Source organism: Haliaeetus albicilla, chromosome 20, assembly GCF_947461875.1.
Source record: "Haliaeetus albicilla chromosome 20, bHalAlb1.1, whole genome shotgun sequence".
Taxonomy (NCBI): Eukaryota; Metazoa; Chordata; class Aves; order Accipitriformes; family Accipitridae; genus Haliaeetus; species Haliaeetus albicilla.
The window spans coordinates 5777108-5799644 of NC_091502.1; the positions used below are offsets into that span (position 1 = coordinate 5777108).

The window sequence follows — 22537 nt, forward strand, 5'->3', positions numbered from 1 at the left end:
ACCCACTAAAAGTCCCGCTGGCCTGCCTGCACTATCCAATGTATAACAGCTTTGCAAATCTGGGCATGTGTCCCTAATGTCACCCCTCTGAAGACAGCAGGCATCCCCATGGCCAGGCTTCCCCAGCAGGCTCTCTGGATGCTGTCCGGTGCTACCTGCTCTGGACCTGATACTGCGCATTGCTCCTTTAAATCTTTTATACTGTATTTTCATATGGTTATACACCACAGAATCACAGAATGGTCGAGGCATTAAGGTGCCTCTGGAGATGGTCTGGCCAAGCCCCGCTGCTCAAAGTAGGGCCAGTTAGAGTAGGTCACTCAGGACCACGTCATCAGGTTTTGAGTATCTCCAGGGTTGGAGACCCCACAGCCTCTCTGGCCAACCCATGCCAACGCTCGACCACCCTCAGAGTACAGAAAATTTTGACTTATCTCATTTTTAAGAGGCTCTGCTGCGAGCGAAAGGCCAGCTGACCACTGCAAGACCAGCGAAGGGCTTGCTGGGTGAAGCATCGCATTATTGAAAGGCTTTTACTCGACCTCCGAGACCTCCTCCTCCTCCTCCTCCTCCTCACCAAGGTGCACAGCCGCTGTGAACACCCACCACCACCCGCCACAAATTAAAGCCTGGAACGCGCTTTGCCCCAGACCCTCCCCAAACCCCTTATCCGCTCCCTTCGGCACCTCAAACCCACGGAGGGTCCATCCCCTCCTTCGCCCGCCGCCGCCGCGATGAGGCGAGGGGAACGATCGCCTCAGGGAGGTGGCGGCGGTACCTCAGGGGCGCTCGCGCGGGAAGGGGGGGGAGCGGGGGGAGAGGGGCGGGGAGGAGCGGGGGGGGCGACCGCCCCCCCGCTCCTCCCCGCCCCCCCCCCGCGCGCGCGGCGGGAGAGGCACCTGCGCAGGCGCGCGCGCACGAGGCGCCCCTCAACACACACACACACACCCCCACCCTGCGTGCGCGCGCCCCCGCGCGCGCGCAGGGGAGGGGGGGGCGGTGGCGCGCACCTGCGCTGCGCCCTCGGCCTCGCGCCGCGCCGTGAGGGGCGGCCGGTCGGTCCCGTCTGCCGCCTTGAAGGGACCACGGCGACCCCTCTGCTTCTTCCTCATCCTCTTCCTTCCTTCCTTCCTCCGACTCGCCGGGGGAAAGCCCAGGTGACCGCTGCCGGGGTTGCGTGGCGTGTGTGTGCGTGTCCGCGTCGAGTTTGTAAGTTCTCAGAGGATATCGGCCTCCCCCCCCACCCCACCCCAGGCGGGGTTTCCTCACAGGGGGTCGGTGAAGGATATCCCCCCCTCCCCCCATACTTGCCGCTCCCTGCGTGACCAAAAATAATCCTACTTTGAAATCGTGGCTGCTGAATAACGGGGTTATTCAGCACCACAGCCGGCCCCCACCCCAAATTACAGCGCTTGGGGGGGGGGGGGGGCGTTTAGCTGTTTTATGGGCTCCCTCCCATGCCTGTGCTTTTTTTCCCTATGCAGGTGAAGGGAATTACCGTTGGGATCACTCAGCCTCTGTGTGTCGGTCCCTTGGCAGATAATCTCGGGCAGTTTTAAATATTTCCCCCCCCTCTGGTTTTGGGTTTGGTTTGTTGTTTGGTTGGGGTTTTTTTGTCACATTTATGTAACAAGTGCCTGCCTGCACATTAGCTTGGTGTTACCGTCTAGGGCGTTGCATGCTCTGGGGGTGCTGTATCCAGTGCTGTGTCTGAACATTAAAAAAAATGTCTTTCCGTTGAAGAAGACAGGGGTTAAAATGAATGAAGATCTGAAGGTTAATTTGAGCTGGCTGCCCCAGGATCATGTAGAAGCCAGCTCTACCGAGAATGCCTCAGCTGCAGGCTCCTCCCTGGTTCCTGTCGTAGACCCAGAGCCAGAGCTTTTGGTAAACCCCTGGGACATTGTCTTGTGTACTTCAGGGACCCTTATCTCCTGCGAAAATGCCATTGTGGTTCTTATCATTTTCCATAATCCCAGTCTTCGCGCCCCCATGTTCCTCCTGATAGGCAGCCTGGCGCTGGCAGATCTCTTAGCGGGCATTGGATTGATCATCAATTTTGTTTTTGCATACCTTCTGCAATCGGAAGCTACGAAACTGGTTACGATTGGACTGATTGTTGCCTCTTTCTCAGCATCTGTCGGCAGCTTGCTAGCTATTACTGTTGATCGTTACCTCTCCCTGTATTACGCTTTGACTTACAATTCAGAGAGGACTGTCACTTTTACCTATGTCATGCTTATATTGCTCTGGGGAGCATCTATCTGTATTGGACTGCTGCCTGTAATGGGCTGGAACTGCCTCAGAGATGAATCCACCTGCAGTGTTATCAGACCACTCACTAAAAATAATGCAGCTGTCCTTTCGGTCTCTTTCTTGCTTATGTTTGCCCTCATGCTGCAGCTCTACATTCAAATCTGTAAAATCGTGATGCGCCATGCCCATCAGATTGCCTTGCAACACCATTTCCTGGCCACTTCCCACTATGTGACCACCCGAAAAGGAGTGTCTACTTTGGCCATTATTTTGGGGACTTTTGCTGCTTGCTGGATGCCTTTTACGCTCTATTCTTTAATAGCAGATTACACTTACCCTTCTATATACACCTATGCCACCCTCCTGCCAGCTACCTACAATTCCATCATCAATCCTGTAATATATGCTTTTAGAAACCAGGAGATACAGAAAGCACTTTGGCTCATCTGTTGTGGCTGTATTCCATCTAACCTGTCTCAGAGAGCAAGATCACCCAGTGATGTCTGATTGGCAGCTAGGAGGACGCTCCTTAACATGTTACTTTCCAGACATTCTTGCAATGCTGTTTTTGGTTTAGATGCATTCATTAAATGGTGTGTGATGGGTTCATATAAAAACCACAGGATGCACTGACGTTTTGTAAACAGAAAACCCCAGTGACCAAAATGAATCAAGTGGTTTAAGGGAGATTTCCAAAATCAAAATAACCAGTGTTCTTACAGATTTATAATGTTGCTCAGGGTCTTTTTGTTATATTACCCAGACTTTGCCATGTTTGCCATAATTTTACATTGTTTGCTAATTAAAATTAGATTGAAACAGCATACCTCCTTTGAAATTATGTGATTGAGTTTAGTCATACTGCATGTTACAGTCTGTCAGGATATTTTTTTCCCTCTAATTCTTTCTGAAACAGAAAAAAAAAAGAAAAGAAAACCCAAGTCCTGTTACCCCATTTGTATGTCATCAGAATACTCTTCAAAATAATGGCCAATTGTACTGATTTATATGGTATTTATTGCAATAATCTCAGTGCAACAAATTTGCTCTAAGTGAGGAAGTACTTGTAATAGCTTTTTATTTTACATCTCAGCAGGAATTAGCTTGATAATTGTTTTAAAGGGTTACCTGTTCTCTCCTGAGTTCTGGCTGGATGTTAAAACAGAAGATATGCTTTGCCTTCCTTTTCAAAAGTCAGCCATATGTTTTCACTTAGATATGGGATAACAGAGCTCATTACAGTGTTAATTTTAAAAGGAATTCAGGGGAGATCTTCGAAATTGATGAAACAATATGGCCTCTTTTGGCTATGCATTTGTAACAGATGCGAGTTGCTCAGACAAGTTTATCTTTTCAGAAGTGTATAAGAAAATATCTAATAAAATAACCTACAAATTGCTTGTGACACGTATTTAGCACCTACATGAAATGGTTCCCCTTAAGTTTGTTACAAAGTAAAAAATATTACCACTTGTTTTCATTGTTCTGCTATATAATTTCAAATACTGAAGTTTATAAATACTGAGAGCATATCTAGTTCATAATTGTATGCAACCAGAACATGAAACAATATTTTCTCCTTTTCTGGCAGTTTCATCCGTTACAGATTGTGATTCTTCGCACTGTACGCATGTCAGTTCACTTCATTATAGGATGATAGTTCTGGTCTGAAAAGCAGAGCTTCCTCTCATGAATGGTTAAATTTCAAACCGCTTCTAACCTTTTACTGAAGCCACATTTGAATGCACTAGAAATAAATCATTGTTTTCTAATTTGAAGACATGATTGTCAGAGATGAAATTTTCTTGGCACCTGTCTTTGTGAAACTTAAGGTGTACCCTAATGACAGTGCATGGGAGTTTATAGTACCACTTCCATTAGTGTTGATGGGAGCTCAGTGTGTTAATGCCCTGGCATCAGTAGGAGGTTATATTCCCTTGAATGTCAAAGTCAGCATACTGTATTGTTGCTTCAGTATCTTCCATTACAGTTTAAAAAAAACCAACAAACTCAAGTGTAAAAATAGCAATATTTACAGTTCAATGAAAAAATATACCTGTATAGTATAGATAGTAGAGACAACTGTGTTGCTGGTCTGGATTTTTCCAAATGGAATCTGTCCTTTTTACATGGACATTTGGATGACTGTAGCTTTTTGTGGTAAAGTTTCTGTGACATTAAGAATCATACGCTATACACAAAGCTGAATCTCAAATGTGAATGAGTTGTCTGTAAACAAGGCTCTGTAGAGGTTTTTATGAGCAATAATTAATTTTAGTTGCAATGCTGGGTTCAAATTCCATTATATACTTGGTTCAACCTTCATAATATTTGGCTCTTACTTTGTAAAGTGATTAGTTTAATAATTGCATGGCATGGTCCAGTAGAGCTGTGAACTTGCAGCTCCCTTGGCTTCACTGCAATTTACAGATGCTCAGCACAGTTAGACTATGGCCCCTGCTCAGCATAGGATATTGGTGTTCTTTATCTACTTCCAAATGCTAATGAAACTCTAGTCATTGCGTTTTGTTATGAATTTTTGTATAAGAAATAATCACTTCCTAAATATCCATGCTATGTATGCGTGCAGTTTTGCAAGTATGCAAAGTATTGGGAATAAATGGCAGCAAAAGCCATGAGCTGAATAATGTAGAACGGCACTTCTAAAAGCAAAAAATAAGTTAAAGTCATGCAAAGTTTACCCGCCCCCTTTTTCCCCCCCATTTGTTCTTCTATATCAAATTGCCAAAAAGTGTTATGAAGATGAGCAGCTACAACTGTGACCAAGATTCAGTCCCGAGGGCAATTGTTGGTTTGCTTATGCAGACCTGTTCTCATCCTCTTGGGTAACCTCATAGGCACTAGTGTTTTTCTCTCCACAACACCTGGGTAGTAGGGAAGCCAGAAGAAAACAGCACAGAGGGAGAAAATGTAGTCCCCTCTTCTCTTGCTGGTTCACCTGGTGTCCTTGTCATCTTCCTTGCTCCACAGGCTGTCAAATCCACAGAGACTCTCCCGAGTGCCGGGGGAGCCGACCTTTTCCTTGTGCCAGAGCAGAGAGATTTGTAATTGGAAGCAGCTCTCCTGAGGAGCAATGCGAGTCAAACGGAGGAAAGAAAGATTAATTATAGAGGTCCCACAAAGCTAGCTCATAGGGATGTGATTTGCCCTTGTTTGAGGAGTAGCACATGGTTACCTTTCACCACAAACAGATGAGAAACATGATTATGCCTCCCAAGCTACTGCTGTGACCTCCAGTGAGGGTATTGTATCTTCCAGAAATACGTTCTTAAATTGAGACTGTGCAGCATAGGCCAGAAAATTCTTCTGGAAGTCAATGACATAGGTTTGCCCAGTTGTCAGACCAAATGTTAACATGGTTTGTAGTACCGGATAGATGCTATGTAACACACCTGTGAACAAACTCCTGGGAGTAGGGGCAGAGCTGTGGGTACAAAGCTGCCTACCTCACTTGCACAAAAGAAATGCTTGACAGACAGCCACTTTTCAGACCCTGCAGAGTTAAGCAACTCTCTACTATCACCTCAGAGTTACAGTGTAAGCCCCAGTTCTGTATGGTGAGGTGCCAGTATCCTTCTAAGATCCATCTGAAACTGGCAGAAATCCAGCCAGCTTGCAGGATTCTGTCCTTTTGTTGTCCCATCAACCACCACCTGTGCGTAGGACCAGAGGTGTTAGATTCACCATTCTATGTACAGTGAAGTATCTTTCATATCTCTATTGTAATGACAAAAGACATTTTTCTTAATGCATAATTTAGTTTAAAGAATTGCAGTTCATTTTTATTTATTAACACACATGACCCAAAGTCAGTAACAGGTTGTATCTTGATGGGCAAAATTTACTGTAGTCAGTTTTTTCATATATTTATCCTCAAAGCTTAGGAGAGGATTTTTTTTAATTGCCTCTTTTTTTTTTTTTTTAAATATTTCTCCTAACAGTAAGATTTCAGCAATAAGGGGAAATATGTTTTTAGCACAAGAGCAATAAAATCCTCCATGTTGCGGGTACTATAAACTGCTGAGTAAACTCAGAGCAACAGAGAGGAAGCAATATATTCTTTAGACAAAAAATAGTAACTTGCATAAGGACTTTAAGTAAGCAGAAGTCTTCCTTTGTTAAGCAGTTGCTATCGGACTGATGTGGGACATCGTTTCTGGTTGGTTTGTGTTACAGTTATTGAGTTCCTGAACAGAATTACTCAGCAATAACCTCTTACCTTAGTTCTTGGATCCTGAATTTGTGCTATGTGCAAGAGAGGATTATGTACTGCAGTGGGGATTCTTATTCTTTTCATTGTTTGGCATTTAGTTGTACAGCATTCTATGGATAAATTCACTGCGTTCAGGATTTCCGATTGTAACTTAATACTGACAATACTCCTCACCAAACAAAAACTGAGAATACCCAAATTTGTCATGCCCATCAAGATGGACATGATAAATGGTGCTAGCCCATTCTGAAGACAGCTTGGCTTTTAAAAGAATAAGATTATGGTATCATTGAAGAAAACCCCTAACAATGCCCAAGGTATTTGGATGCAAGCTGAAAGGCCTGCTGTCTCTGCTCTATCTTCCTACCATGGACACTCAGTGACATAAGCAGCTGTGTCCATTCTTTGGGTTCAGGGGCCAGCCTTGAGGCATCTTGGAGTCACCAAAACCCCTCCATGGACAGCAGTGAACTTTGGCTTAGACCAGCAGCCATTCTATCCCCAAAGAGTTATTTTTCTGTTGCCTCATTTTCTTAGGGTTTGTTTAGCTTTTGAAAATGAGGTACTTGTGGATTCATTTCTCCAAAGTGATAAGCAACCTGCCCTATAACTGGAAGTTTGGATAAAATAGCATCGCTACAAATCAAGCCCCTGAAACATAACTACACACTCCTTACTTTTAAAAAAAATGTGGTTCTGTAACATTCTGAACCATATTTTCAAAATGTTGGCCCTGACTTTTGTGGAGAGAAAGTATGTATGGTCTGGTTTTTGTATGTACAAGAAAGAAAAATAAGAATTGGACTGAGCAGTCACTATTTAAAAAACCACCAGCTATTCTGTCACTGTATCCAAGATACTGAATGGTTCTTAGTCCTTGAAACAGAAACCAACTCTGGCAACTTTCTAGAAAATCCTGAATACCCACAAGTCAGTGTAAAAGCTTTGTAGCAAAAGTAGGAGGTCTAGCATGGTTGCCAGTGCAAAAGAATTTGATGTAATGGCTCTCTTGTGAGTGGGAATAGGAACAGTGTACCTGTACACCAGCTGTAGACAGCTCAAGTCCTAGGTGTATAGGAGTAGCGCCAGAAAAAGGTGAACAGCATTTCTTTAAATTGTTCTGCTGCAAGAAGACAATATCAGGTAGACTGTCACTGGTACGGATCCTATGTTGTAAGAATTCAAGAATATTTTAAAGTGCTAGTGCCCAGCTATTCAGGAAAAGGTATCATGGTGGTGTACTTTTTGAGGGGGATCAAGAACGCAGCTAGATCTATGAAAGAAGTAATTAAGGGTGATGTTAAATACCTACGTGTAGACTCATCACCTCTCTTTGAGAGAAGGTCTGAGAATCTTTTTAAGGTTTTACTTGGCTGCCTTTTGGAGCAGCTGATTCTAGAATAAGAGGTTGCTCCAGTACATATATTAAATGCAGTAAATAATCTGTCCTTCTTTACGTATTTATCAAAGGGAACAAATAGCTATTTGCAGTCAGAATTGTTGTTTGCAACTAAACAATGTCTTTTTAATAATACTACAAGAAGCCATTTTATGAAAACAGTTTGATAACTTCAGTAGTAAACTTAGAAAAACAAAATTTTCACATGCTTAACATATTGCAAACTTAGCATATTGCATGTTAGCAAGAAGCCCTGTAACTTGATTGGTATTAGGCAGCAGGGCTACTCAAAAGCGTGTGAAATTTGGTGCTTAAACAAAAAAAAGGCCAGTGCAGATACCAGTACATTGCTATAATTGAGAAACACAATTTTAAATAATATTTCGATTTCCTGATATTTTTTTTTCTGGTTTTTGAATGCTATTATATAAAGCAGTAGTTTACCCTCTCTTTCAGTGCCACATTTAGTTTAGTTCAGTGATAGTTCAGAGATGTGCAATGGAGAAAAAAAATAAGATGTCTCAATCTCTGCTTATAGAGAGGGGACTAAAAGGAAGAGGTGTGATTTATACGTCATGAATAAGCAATAGTACAGGAAAGGTAAATTAGGCATGCATCTCTCCCCCATCTGTCAGTAAAAGAATGATGGGATTCCCAGTAAACTTGAAAGGTCTCATATCTGGAAATACTTTTTTGGTGCAAAAGGAAATTACCCCATAAAACTGGGTGCTACTGGCTTCTTCAGACCAAAAATTTGCAGTCCTTTTTAATGGATCAGAAATCTGGATGAACTGCAAGGATATCTGCTTTCATATTAGGTGCACAATGAAAGATGAGAGGGTGGAAGTCTATGGCTTGGCAGATCAGCCAGGTACTCAGTGCTTGAGCTTGGATAGGAAGGATGCTTGAATAAATGTGTCCCCTGTGAGAAGGTTATTTTGAACCGTCCATTTTGAACATTACCTGACATACATGGAGCATCTGAGAGGGGCCCTGGGGCTGCCATTGTTCCAGGGTGTAGTGTAGCTGTCCCGTGTCCTTGAGGCTGGCAATATTGCTGTTCTCGTTGAATGCTGTCCAGAGAATAGAAAGGAGGAAATACGATCAGAAGTGAGGTCCTCCTTCCTCGAAAATGTGACCTCATATTTTGTTCAGTTTATTACTTGTCTTGTTACCAATGTCTTACATGGCCCCATTTGAAATCAGAAGAGGGTTTTTTGTGGAAAAATATTGAAAATATGAAAGTAGAACCAACAGCAGATTATTTTACAGTAAGTCGTTATGTATTTCTTCTGAGGAGCAGCTGAGTCTGTAAATTTGCAGTAACTGTTTCTTTGAAAACAATATGCCTTTGCACTAAAAAACTAAAAAAGTCCATGCTGCAGTTTATTCACAAAATTATTGTGATCTTCTAAGCCAGACAAGAAGAAACAGTTGCGTATTTCACCGTGTTACACAAGCTTCTTGTAGAAGAGAAGGAAAAAAACCAAACCTGAATGTAGGTTAGATGAAACCATATTGCAGTTAACTAGTGTATCACTGCTGTGATGCAAACTAATTCAGTGCCATTGAAAGGATTAGGGGACATTTTCCAGAGGAGGTTCTTTCTCTGCAAATGGGTTGAGAGAGTAAAACTCATTTTAAAATAACAGAGGTCAGTTCAACTTGCCATCCCACACTCCTTGAATTGGCTTTTAAGGAAATTGTCCTCACCTCACCAAACCTTTTGTTTTGCACTCTACATGTGCCAAGGCAATTTTTACAAACTTGCTGACATGCCTAGATATTTAACTGGACAAGATAGTGTTATGGGTTTCCCCCCTCCCAGGTGGGGGAAGACTTTTATGTCCCAGAACTAGTGAACTGATTTATCTGATACCTCCAAGTAACACAGACCTTTCTAAAAAGCACAGAGTACTTACAGACATCCACTGCACAATTAGGGGCTTCATTAAATTACTAGTGTAGAGTAATTCAGTTGATGGCCATAGGATTACAGGGGGTGGGGGGTGGTGTATTTTCCTTTTTTTTTTCTTCTTTTTTTTTTTTTTGGTGTTTTTTTGTGTCGTCGTCGTCCCCCCCCAGTAGTAAGATGTCTGGCACAGTCCTTTTTGTTTCAAGATAAACGTTGCTTTATGGTTGGACTTGATGATCTTAAAGGTCTTTTCCAACCTAAATGATTCTATGATTCTAAGAACCTGCCTCTCATAAGTACAATGCTGTGTTCTTAGGTAAAAGCTTATTTACAAAGGTTTTAATAGTTGGTTATAACCCTTTCAAATATATCAGCAGCACTTTTTCATTGAATAACTTCAGTGAGCATTTGCCTTACACTGGAAATTTATCTGATTCACCTGCAGGGGGGAGGGGAGAGGCAAGTGAGCTGCTACAGTTTTCTTTACACTGGTGATACTCTTTTTTTTCCTCAAACCATTTGATCCCAACCATATGATCTACTGTGATGTCTGAGCATATTCCTGGTTTCTTGAGGAAAAAGCAAGCCAACTGCACATGCTGAAGACTGCATCCTGCAGGGATTTACCTTAGAAAATGGAGGGACCTTCCACTTTTAAGGAATAGATGCCAACAAAAGAGATTTGAGGTTTTTTAAAAAGTATAAACTAATTCTTAAAAGGAAATACCTGTGTCCAGGTTTAACTAAAGAACTTAAGTACTAGTTATATTACATGCTGAGTGGAGAAACAGTTTCTTAGAGTATTTTGGTATGCCATTAACTTAAGTATTATGAGCTATCATACTTAAATACTTACATAGCATAATTACATAAATATATATACATAATCATTCTGATAATTTAATTTACTTTTTATACGTATGATATGCTAGATGTCATGCTTTATACCTTCAGTGTTGTAATGGTCCTGTAACCAAATGTAACCTCTTTGCTGAGGCAGTTTCATATGATTAAATAAAAAACATTGCCAAATTTATATGAATGTTGGAAACACTGAAAGATTCAGTGGTAAGTAATCGATATTTCAACAAAGACAATCCAGAAATTTTGGAAGGGAGGTGAATTCTCATGACTTTAATTTGGACAAATCCCACTGCCTGCTTTGGGATTGCAGGAATGTGTTATATGGCCACATATGGGACAGAATACAAGAAGGATATTTATCATTAACATGAGCCTGTATAGCAGTTACATGTTCCTGCTCATGCTGTTCCCTCTCTCTCTGTCTTTCATAGGTGATTTGGTAACAGGACTGCATAGATCATGAGTCTAAACAGCAGTCCACACAGTCATATGACACAGGTGCACATTTTGCACTGGCTGATGCTAACCTGGAGAATATTACAGTATCTAAAAAATCTTATACATTTATTTTTAAAGGGCACATGAAATACACATATGCTTCAGGGGCATTCTAGGAAAAGGGACTAGGACCTGTAAGATTTAGGGCCAAGGTATGGAGCTCTTAATGCATTGATTACTTATGGTCCCCATAGAATTTTCCTGTTAGTTCAGTGTTTGCTAAGATGAAAATCATCAAAATAATCAGGAATTCAGCTTCCACTGCTTTCAGGGAGGATATATTTTATAGTATGTAAATGAAAGCAGCATGACCTGGCCCTTCAAAAATTGAGATACCCACATTCTGAAAGGGATGTACTGTTGTGTCCCCGTGGAGCTCGGGGAGTTGTGCCCCATCCATGGGTTTTTGTTTTGCTGCTCTTTGGTTGCCCTCTGACAGTGTACTCCCTCAAGGTATGAACAACACTTGGTCTACCTTGTGGTGCCTCTGCCCCAGAGGGCTCACAAGAAAATAGCACGGAGGTGAGGCTTTTCCGCAGTGTTAATTGCAGGGTCAAAGCATGCTGGGTTTGGAAGGGAGTTCTGCTCTCAGCAGAGAGCTTTCTGAAGACGTGATAGAAAATAGTGGGCCTTCTTCAATCACATTCCAACCAAATTTCAGCTCCTTTCTTTTGTATTTGCCTTAAGCAGAGGATTCCCTTAGTCTAGGAGGAGGAGACTAATTCATTGCTGGGAGTTAGCACACTCCAGCATGCAGCTCTTTACACGGCAGCTGTCCCAGAGCAGAGCGGCTGAATGTACAGTAGTCTGCTTCTGAACTCAGGCTGGTCCCATAGGTTAAAATGTATAGGAGGAAAATGTGGTTTTCCAGAATGTGGAAACAGTATGTGTGATTTGTGCCAAAAGTGTGGAATGGGTATTGCAGCTGAAGAGGCAGGTAAATTGCCTAGATTACATATACAGCAAAATACTCAGGCAATCTCTAGGGTTACTTGCCTGTGCTCAACTATATTTTCCATTGAAGCTGATAGCAGTCCCATGTATGTATGGAGGAGGAGAAGAATATGGACTTTCCTGTTGGGCCTCAGCCAGAGCTGAGGGCATTCTTATTTGTGTCATTATTTCTAGAAAGAGCCACATTAGACCTCTATCCATTTTGTATGTCTACATCTTCTTACTCTTTGGGGCTAAAATCTACACTTGTGTTGTCCTTTTTTTGGTCTCAGCTTTACTAACACAGCCAAAACCTACAAAAGTTGATTGTAAATGTGTTTATGAATAAAAAGAAACTTCATACCATAAAATGTTATAACTGTGCCTCTGAAATAAAGCTGTAAAACTCTGTATTTAACTTGAGGCCATGAAATTTGGAATACCCTGGCCTAGTAGAACCACTCCTAATTTTCTAGACTTACTAACTAGACCCCCTACTTTTTTTTTTTTTTTTAATTGCCAAATGCAATTAAAAATAACCTGTGGTTTACCGTGCTCATCTCATGAAATTCTCAGAGAGAGCTTTTCCTAGGAAACATCGTACAATTCATGTAAACCACTGATATTACTGACTGCAGTGTGGTTCCATGTTGAATTTAAGAAGCTTTAGCGAAAGCAGCTGCATGGATGTATTTCTCATGCTACACTTCTCATTAGGAGCCAAATGGCTTTAAACCAGTAATTTAAATTCTGCATGTTGTGCTTTTCATGAGAGAACCAATTACTGGTTTAGTACATGAAGGCCTGTGGTTATTTCTTATACTAATTTAGTTGGGTTTTTTTTTTTCATTTAACTGTGGTTGAAGTTTGAACCATAGCTTGCCAGTATATGAAGTAATTTTAAAAGGAAGTGAAACATCTTTGCCTCAGTTTCCCTTCAGATTAAAGCTTTGGACTGCAACTACAGAGCTTCTTGTTGTATACAAGATAGTAATTTAATGCACTTTATTTAAAAAAGGCACAAATTATTTTGTTTATAAAATGTTACAATTGCACTATGCTGTAAGAATCGGTTACTAAATATGAACTGTACAGTTTTGTAGTCAACATTGTATGTGTTTAGTCATAAATGATTGAAACAATTACATGTTTCAGTTAAATGTTAATTTTATATGTGGTATATGTAACCATAAATAAATTTTCCTTTCTAAAAAAAGAATGGTTGTCTGTTTAATTTCATTGAATTTCACATTCTATTTCAAATAACAAAACAATATTCTTTCTAAAAATATAAAATTAAATATGTTCCAGTGCAAAGAGATGGCAGATGACACTAACTAAACTTGGGGGATTAAGTTCAGATGTGTAAACTTCAGTTGAACTTCTGTAGATCCCCTGCAGCCACTAACACCACAGGAGGAAATACCAGGCACTACAGTTCTGTACAGAAAGTCTGAAAGAAGAGCTAACAGGAATTTTTGAATGTAAAGTTGTAAATGAAAGCCAGGGTGCCCTTCCAAGTCTACCTTTCTTATCCAGGTTGGTTTACCTCTACTGCACTTCGCTTCTGACACACAGCCATTTATTGTCATTGTATACACTCAGTTTTTGGGAACAAAATTCAACATGGATGTACAAGAGGGTCTGCACTGGGTCTTGCTAAATGGATTTAAATACTTAATAATTGAGTTAGTGATCATTAACTGGGAGAGGTAAGAGTTGAAAGAAACTATCTTAACCTAGATTTTTTTTTAGAAGTTTGGTCCTGATCCTCCAATTACGTAACTGCAAAATCAGATGCATGATCAGAGTTCTGTTTATTCAATTTGACTGTTACAGACAGGCTAAAAGAAAATGGTGGACTTTCTCATCTTCCAAATTAAATTTTTTTAAAAAATGTTTATTCCTCTGAATGGTTTTCTTCAATACTCAACTTATTTTCCAGGCATATAGATTGATGGAATGAGCTACATCTCGAACCATAAAACTGACTATTGTGTACCATAGCCAGTGAAAATGTGACTTCTGAAAGAAGTTGACCAGTGACTGACAAAAACCCAGGTAAGTAATGGAGAGCCAGGCTGCTTCCTTTATACTATGCAGGACTACAGTCCTGCAACTCAGGTGTATCCTGGAGGAGATCTTAGTGATGTTCACTTCTACCAGACACAGCTATCCTCTCCACCTCTCACCATCAGACATTCAGGCACCAGCTACTTTATCTATAGAAGAAGAAATTCATATCATGGTGCAGAGATAGAGTCCCAGTTTGTCTCTCTGCAGTTGAACTGCAGCCAAAAGGACTACAGCACAATGGTGATCGGGATGTATTTGATAAGTGGGTTTTGCTTAACTAAACGTGAACTGCAATTATACAGTATAGACCCTTAGAAACTATCCAGCAATCCAATCTACTAAACGGGAAAATGAATAAATATTAATGGGAAAAAAATTAGAGAAGGAGGGGAAAAGCCAATACTGAAATCATGTGGTGAGGGCTGTTCGGGGATCTCTTTGGGCTTAATTGCTGGATCCTAAAGTAGGACAATAAACTGAACCCATTCTTACCATACAATGTGTGTTTAACCTGCTTCTGCAGTCAGGAGGACCAGGAATGAGCCAGGAACAGCAGGGACGGATGGTTCAAGCATCTTGGCGTTGCTGTGTTGGTGCCCCTTCCTCACCTGACAGCGTTGGCATCAGCTTAACGGCTTCCTAGCATTCTCTGGTGGAAATATCATTAAGATGGCAAAATAGCTGACCAAATCAATAAACAGAATAGTAAAAACCTGCCAAAACTTCGTGGTACTCAGCCAGAATTGTGAAGGAATTCCTGTTAAAATGATGGAAGTATTAATGGCTTTACAGAACTGGTAGGTATCCTGGCTGTGTTTGTTTAGTGTAGATAATGTCCTGCTTACGAAGCAATCCAGCAGTATCAGAAGCTCAGGAAACAGCACTGTTACTAAAACACTGTTTTGGATTAACGGGGAACTTCAGGCATTGGCAATGCTTAGACCACCCAGTAACAACTACTTTGTGCATCCTGCCAAATGTATAGTGCTTTATGCACTATGGTTGGATACCAGATATGTCAACTAAATCTGGAACTAAGCAGAGGGTAACAGCAGCAGAATTTTTAATAATGTATATGCAACAGAAAACTTCTGTGGCCAATAATAAATGGTCAGTGTATTTACAAGGATAAAATAATTGAAAGCTGTCAGGACATCAAATAATTTCCATGCTACAGTAAGCAAAAGAAAGTTTCTTTATATGAGGCCCACAAGTGAAAATTAAAAGACTGTAGTCCAGTGTTGTTCTTTGGTTCAAGGAGGCTCAAGCTTTCCAGGTGCACATGCCTGTTCTTACATTCCTTCTCTTAAGTGTCTGCAAGTCATGTCAGAGATAAGCTGCTGCATTAGCTGGACATTTGGACACAGTGTAGCTTATCTTACCTTCTTACTAAATTCTTATGAATCATCTTATTTATAGCAAGATATCAAAGAGCATCTACAACCTCACCACTGTCCTATAGCATGAATCTTTGATGTCTATGCAAAGTGCGAGGCCCATGCACTTAATGGATATTTACATTCAATCTGTCAAGTATGACAAAGACATTTCCATTTGCAGGTACTCAGGCTTTTAAAAAACCTCCATATATACCTTTAAAAATGATTTTGAAATTATTTAGGATCATATGGGTCTAAATGTTTTTTTCTCTAGAATTGCTTTTAAAGCTAGCAGCTCAAACATAATTATTTTTCTTTTTTTTTTTAAATTGAAATATCCTCCTCCTAACAGAATTTCTCCCTGGGGTTGTTACTCTTTGCATTCCTCTGACTTGGATGCAAGCTGAGCAAACCCAGTGCTGTATGGCATGTTACAACCAACACTTGGTTCCTACATGCAAATCAGCTCTTACCTGAGCATCTTCTGCTTGAGGATTTTATTGGGATTTTGTTCTTTCATATCTGCCAAAGTGTTTAATCCCCTTATTTTGTGCTAATTGTAAAGATGGTGGGCTTTCAAAGCAAGACATTCCTTATCTGAAGACAAAAGGTATTTTAATGTACCAGGACACTGTCTTTCCACCAGTAGCCTAGCAGAGCTGGTTTCATCTTCATTTTTTATCATGATGTATGGGGTTTAAATGATGCTTGACAGAGAGCCTATATAAATATGTTTTTAAGCTGCATCGAGTTTGCCATCATCATCATTTTGAGCTGTCAAGCTCAAAAGCATCCTCTTACAATTTCCTGAACAAGGATCATCACACTCCAAATCATTCAGCTTACAAGGGGAACGCAGAGGACGTGGCAAGCTAAGGTGGGAGAGAGCCCTCACAACTCCAGTTTCAGGCATTAGGCAGGTCTAATTGGGAGCAAGAGGATTCCAGAATCTCAAACTAACCTAAGGATTCCCCTTGCTCCGCTGGATATTCTTACCCTTTCACCTTCACAAGAGGGCTGACAAAGAGGGGGCTGGTGTTCAGGAAGCCTTCATGTTCCCGTCTTCTCTCTTACATACCATCCATCGCTGCAGCCTCCAGTTCCCATTTAGCTTTTTCCAAGAGCTGGCCTTTCTCAGTGGTGCCACTGGCAGAGCAGTGCAAGGACATCCATGGAAATTATTGTTAGCCAAACCATGCATCTCCAAGGGCATCAGGCAGGAGAAGGAAGCATTTGCTATTTGCAAATTTAACCCAACAGAAAAATATTTCCTTCCTGACATCCAAGCAGATCAGATAGATAGACCCACTGCTCTTGAGAGAGAAGCAAAGGGAAGCTTCCACTTCGCTCCCAGTGACCAAGAGGCAGGGGACTATTGGAGAAGAGGGGCTGGTCCCTGCACAGCCTGCAGACTCTCCCTTGGCTCTGTTACTCTGCAGATACAGTTGAGTTCACCGCCTGGCAAGGTGGCATATGCTACGCTGAGCCAGGGCCACGCAGCAGCAGCTCATCTCTCCCTTGATGCTTTGGCTCCTTCTGCAGCCTAGTTTTCTTTTTGAAATGGACTCCAGGATTTATTGTCAATGCTGGATTGCCAGTCCCTTCAGACAGCTTTCAGTGAGAACTAATAAAGCAGATGTGGGTTTTGTTATTGTTGTTTTTTAATTAAACAGCTGATTTTAGGGTCCCTGGAGTTCTCTGTGCTGAGGTTGGTTTTGGTGTGTTTTTTCCCCCCCTTCTAGGAAAAAGTTACAGAAAAATGTCATGATGCCTTAGTGCTTGGTCCATTTCATTCATCCTGCTCTTTCTGGACAGTGCTTACCCTTCTATCCAGCCACAGCTTGTGCACAGCCTTTACAGCAACACAGTCAGCCTTGCCAATAGATCCGTCTGGTCTTAGATCTGCAAACCCCTGGGTCTGCCATCACAGCGTAGTTCAGGCTAGCTCAATGTCAGCAGCTGCATGTCAGCTCTGGGGCTGCTCTCGCAAGCTGCCCACTTCAGCAAGAGCAGTGGCAGCAGCAGCAGCCGCCTTCCTCAGAGGGCGACAGCAACCCATCTCTGCACCCCACAGAGCATTTGCTAAAATTGACCGTTTCTGCTAGAAGCAGGGGAGGCTAAGAGAGCATTCCTGAGGTGCTGGCTGCTGCTGCTGTGGTCACTGCATCCCTGGGGCCTGGGAAGAGCGGGGTGTGAGGGGCAGACAGCAATGGGCACTGGTCAGGGAGGCTGACTTGCCTTCCCTTGTGATACCAAGTTGCAAGCAGGTGCAGGAATAGACATTTACCTGTCCAGGATACGTTTGCTGCTCAGACATCCACAATGCATCTCCTAGAGGGAAGGGTCACCAGGCTAGACAGGTATGTGTCATAAGCCAGACTTGTCCCATGGACGTGCAGCTAGGCTGTGCTGGTAGGAGTATGTACACAGCAGACCCACAGCAGCTTTCTGGTTTCCAGCTTGTATCAATTCAGTGTTTTCTTCACATTTACACATAATTTGTCTTACTAGGCAATGTTGTATTCTTCTTCAGAGATGAAATAAAGCATTCATCAGAGGCCGGTAGTTTCCCCTATTCTCTTTAGCGTTTTTCTGCTTTGACTTGATTCTATTAGAGACTGTTTTAATGAGCACTCATTAAACGCATGCGTCTCTCTCCAGAGATGTAAGCAGCAGAATCTCCATTTCTGCTGCTTCACAAAATGATGTAGCGCTTTGTTTTAGTTAAAAGCAGAACAAAATGCTGCTCTGCATCCCTTTCAATCTTCTCACCTTCAGCAGTCATTTGCAAAGAGACTGTTGCTTTTTCCTCTGCTTAGAAGTTATTTTTTACGCCATTTAAATGACAGTTTAATCATGCGATAAAGGGCTTCCCCAAGCACAGGTCTTTCCCATGTGTCAAAATATCAGTGGATTCCATATTTAACATCAGACACAGCTGCGTTGCAGCCGTAGGTGAAGTTTCCCCTGTGAATAGCTTGCATGGTATCATATCACTGCAGAGCGCACTTCCTTTTGGAAAGCTGTTCTGAGACTAAAGTCAGCAGGGCTCTGACCCCCCCAGTGGAATCGGCAGCAAAAATCCTGAACAGCAGCTAAGTAGCTGTAAAGATGTCAGTATACATGGAAAGGTAGGGCCATGCGTAGAATAATTCAGGCCATTTACGATAAAGTAGCGGTATTGTTTTCAAAGATACGGAAGTCTTGGCAAACACATGTAAAGTGCTTCACAGCAGATGGCAATGTGAGCCGAAAGAGGTCACATCAAGCACGCAGCAGATATACAAATATCTGCTGCTCTTCCTTCTTGCTTCCCTAAGTGTTTGCTATGAGAATGTGGCAGATAAGACTAGTGCTCTCTGTCACTGTGCATTTGTGGGATTAATGACCCAAATAAATTATTACAGTGAATTTAACATCTACTTAAAAGTTTTGAACAATTTCCACTCCTGCAAAAAAGCTAGGTTCCATCACATTACCTGTACGTCTCCCTGTCAGTAGCTTACATCATCTGGAAAAGCGCACCACTGCATAGCAGTAGTGAAGCTTAATATAAAATTACCATGTTGTCAAGCTTACAGTGCAAAACAGGCTGTCATCAGCCTTCTGGTGAGGCAGAAGCAAATAGCAGTGTAAAAAAGAACCGGTAACTTGAAAGGCTTCCAGTAACAGGGCAGGGGAAAGGTACAGATACTTCACGGATTCTGTGAAGCTTTGGGCACTGTGTGCCACCTCCACTTGTGTACTGTAGACCTGTCTCCAGTCTGAACCAGTGAAAAACCAAGGGGAGACACGGAAACCAGGAGTTTCTGGTCAGTGGATCAGGTTAAAGGCTATAAGAAGCCTAAGGTTTACTTGACCCATTAGAAGTTACAAAAAGCCTCACCTCCAATAAGGTTTTACCAGATACTTGCTAACGCAGATGAAGAATGGGTTTATTTTTTCCTGGTGGAGACAGAGCCCAAGAGGTATTTTGCAACCAGTGTCCATTGGTTCAACTGCAGCAGAGGTACTATTTCCTGCAGAAAGGTCACAGGCTATTTGCAGCTTTCTGAGTCAGAAACAATCCTTAAAACTTCAGCTAAAAACCACCTAGCAGCTGTGTAAAGCACTGTAATTGCCCCTGGGCTGCAGCAGCAGACTACAAGAACCAGAACTAGAAACCAAATCCTGCCCAGGAGAGATTACAGGTTTGTTGCTGATGGTAAAACCAGAGCAAATCTGTAAGTAGAAGAGCAGGACTGTACTTTGTGTGCACAGCATTGCAGCTAGGATGTGGTGTTTCAGAAATAAATGGGGCAACAAGCTGGTGCCTGTGTTATGTGGGAGCTCGTCCTTTCTACAGTGAACATTGTAAAAGAATTCAGGAATCAACGCGGAAACCTCTTGATAGCTCTGCTTTCCCACTGGTTCACCATCAGGAGAAACAGAGATCTGGGTAGCTGGCAAGGTATGGAGATGATATTTGAGATGATGGTGAGACAAGATGGTGGGAAGCCAGCAGGGCAGCTGAGAGGGACCCAGCTTGGACCAGCCTGGAGGAAAGGGTTTTAATCTTGATGCCTGAGCTTTGAGCTGGAGGGAGGGCAGACAGGTAGTGAGAGGAGAGTACAGTCCTGGCGGTACCAGTAACCCAAGACAACATCTTACCAGTGTATAGAATCAAATTTAGCAGATGAAATGAATAGAGGGGAACTGATGGGAAGCCTTGACATTTATATAAAAGTGTATAGACATCTGTGCTTTATCCTACAACAACTTTATAATACCCAAATTGTCATCAAGATAACTGAGATCAGACTGCTCAACAAATCAACATCACCTTGTGCTGCATTCTGATGTTAAGGGATTTGTTTTGTAAACACACACCCATGTGGGAAGGTAACAGTACAGGTAAGTCACGGGTGCTTCCACAGCAGCCCCTGAGGAGACACTGGGGGACCTCGGCTCATTCAGCCTGGAGAAGCGATGGCTTCACAGGGACCTAACAGTGCCTATGGAGAGGTTATCAAGACGACAGATCCAGGATCTTCACGGTGGTGCGTGATGAGAGGCAACAGGCATAAGCGAAACAAGTGAGGTTGAGACTGGATATAAGGAGAAACTTTCTACCTCAGGACAGTCAGGCAGTGGCACAGGTTGACCAGAGAGATTGTGCAGTCTCTCTTGGACATTTTCAAGGCTCCACTGGATAAAGCCCTGAGCAACCTGGTCTGACCCTGCTTTGAGACAGAGGTTGGACTAGAGACCTCCTGAGGTCCCTTCCAAACTGCATTATCCAATGGTCCTCATGGAGATACAGACACACCTGTGCATGTCTAACCATCTTACCCATCAGTCCATGAAAGGCAGACTGAGATATAAAATAAGGGAGGGGGGGGGGGGGGGGGTTGGTTGGTTGGGTTTGGTTTTGGGGTTTTTTTTTTTTGCAAAGTTTGATCTAAGCTGTCCCATAGTGCACTAGTAATCTCGAGTCAAGAGACCCATACCATGGTCCAGAAGGCTTAAACCTTGGCAGAGCAGTAGTTCATAACAAGGAGGCAGAGATCAAACTATGTCCAAGTATCAACCTCAAAACCCACTGCTCACAGCATCAGAAAATAACTAGGATTGGATGCAGTACTTAATGCAGTGCTCCAGGTGCATTTTCAGACCTGCTAAGTCAAGGAAAATAATCTCTGCTGGCTGCGCTCTTGCTAGTGCCACCCTCTATGTGGTATCCCTTCAACAGGCCACTGCTGCCTCACATTCAGCTTGCTGCCCACCAGGACCTTTCCAGCCTGGACTGATGTGTGGATTTATTCCATCCCAGGTGTAAGAATTTGTGTTTATCTTTGGTGAACTTAATGCAGTTTTCCTCCAGTTTACCAACATCCCTGTGAAAGGCAGCCCTGCCCTCCAGCTTACCCATTCCTTCTCCCGATTTGGTATCATTTGCAAGCTTACATGGATCCTGTCCTGTTGTTCAGGTTACTGGTGACAATGTTAGGCAGTATTGGCCCCAGTGTCTGCTTCTGAAGAGTAGCTCTTGTCCTTAGCTACCACCTGGACTTAAATCAATGACCCTTTGAGCCCGATAGTCCTTCCACTTTTTCCACCCACACTGCAAGTCCGCCCATCTACTCCCACTTCTCAGTCTGGCCACTAGTATCCCACAGGGAAACAGTGTTGAAAGCCTTGCTAAAGTCAGGGTAAACAGCCTCGCAGCTCTCCCTTGTCCACACACCCAGTGTTTCCACCACGGAGGACGCTGTGACCTTGCTCAAGCTGTGCTGGTGGTTCCTGATCACCTTCTGGTCCTTTGTGTGCCTGGAAATGGTTGACACAGGACTTGGTTCAAAATATTCCCAGGGTCTGAGCCTGTAGCTCCCCATATTGTTGCCCTTTTTGAAGATAGGCATAAAATTTGCTTTCGCCTAGTCTTTGGGAAACTCCCTAGATTGCCATGACTTCACAAAGATGTTAGAGAGCATCTTCATGTACTGACAATGGCCTCGAGCTTCCTCAGCACCCATGGGTGCCTGCCATCTGGACACCCTTAGCACTAATTTCCTGAAGGAGTCTGTAGCTCAGAGTCGATATGAGGACAAGGCAGACAAAATTAAATGGTGCAGCTTGACGCAGCATGCCAGATTTTATGGTGTGACAATACCTAGTGAGTTTCTATGCAATGGCAGGGTGCCTGTGCACACTGCAGGGCACGAGCCCTGAGGCAGCAATGCCATGCAGTAAGTCCAACAGAGGCAGCTCTTCCCACCACGCTTTGAACGCAGCTTCCCCTGCAAGTGTGAAGATGCACAAACCAGCCCTGGGCAGGAGAAAAGCCAAAGGCTTTTACCCTGAAGCCACATTTTGAGATGAAGAGTCCTACAGCAGCTGCAAGGCTTTGGTCTGATCACACATTCCTTTTCCAGACAGACGCTGTGCCCCATCAGCAAGCAACACAGCATCACCAGATGGGCTGTAGCCCCAGAGCTGCTGTA

The 22537-nt window shown here is 42.7% G+C and overlaps 1 protein-coding gene across 2 annotated transcripts; it reads left to right on the forward strand.

Moving 5' to 3' along the window:
- The first annotated feature begins 1010 nt into the window (after positions 1–1010).
- GPR12 (G protein-coupled receptor 12) lies at positions 1011–9929 on the forward strand. 2 transcript variants are annotated; one of them, XM_069808106.1, is made up of 2 exons: positions 1011–1209; positions 1744–9929. In XM_069808106.1, the coding sequence occupies exon 2, from the start codon at positions 1759–1761 to the stop codon at positions 2761–2763; it is 1005 nt and encodes a 334-aa protein (XP_069664207.1). In that variant the 5' UTR covers positions 1011–1209; positions 1744–1758; the 3' UTR covers positions 2764–9929. The 2 variants fall into 2 exon arrangements, with proteins under 2 accessions (XP_069664207.1, XP_069664208.1); XM_069808107.1 differs by having other exon boundaries at positions 1011–1157; positions 1747–9929.
- The last annotated feature ends 12608 nt before the right edge of the window (positions 9930–22537 follow it).

What these genes read in the sequence shown, in the direction of transcription:
- GPR12 (XM_069808106.1), top strand. Translation starts at nt 1,759, where the DNA reads ATGAATGAAGATCTGAAGGTTAATTTGAGCTGGCTGCCCCAGGATCAT.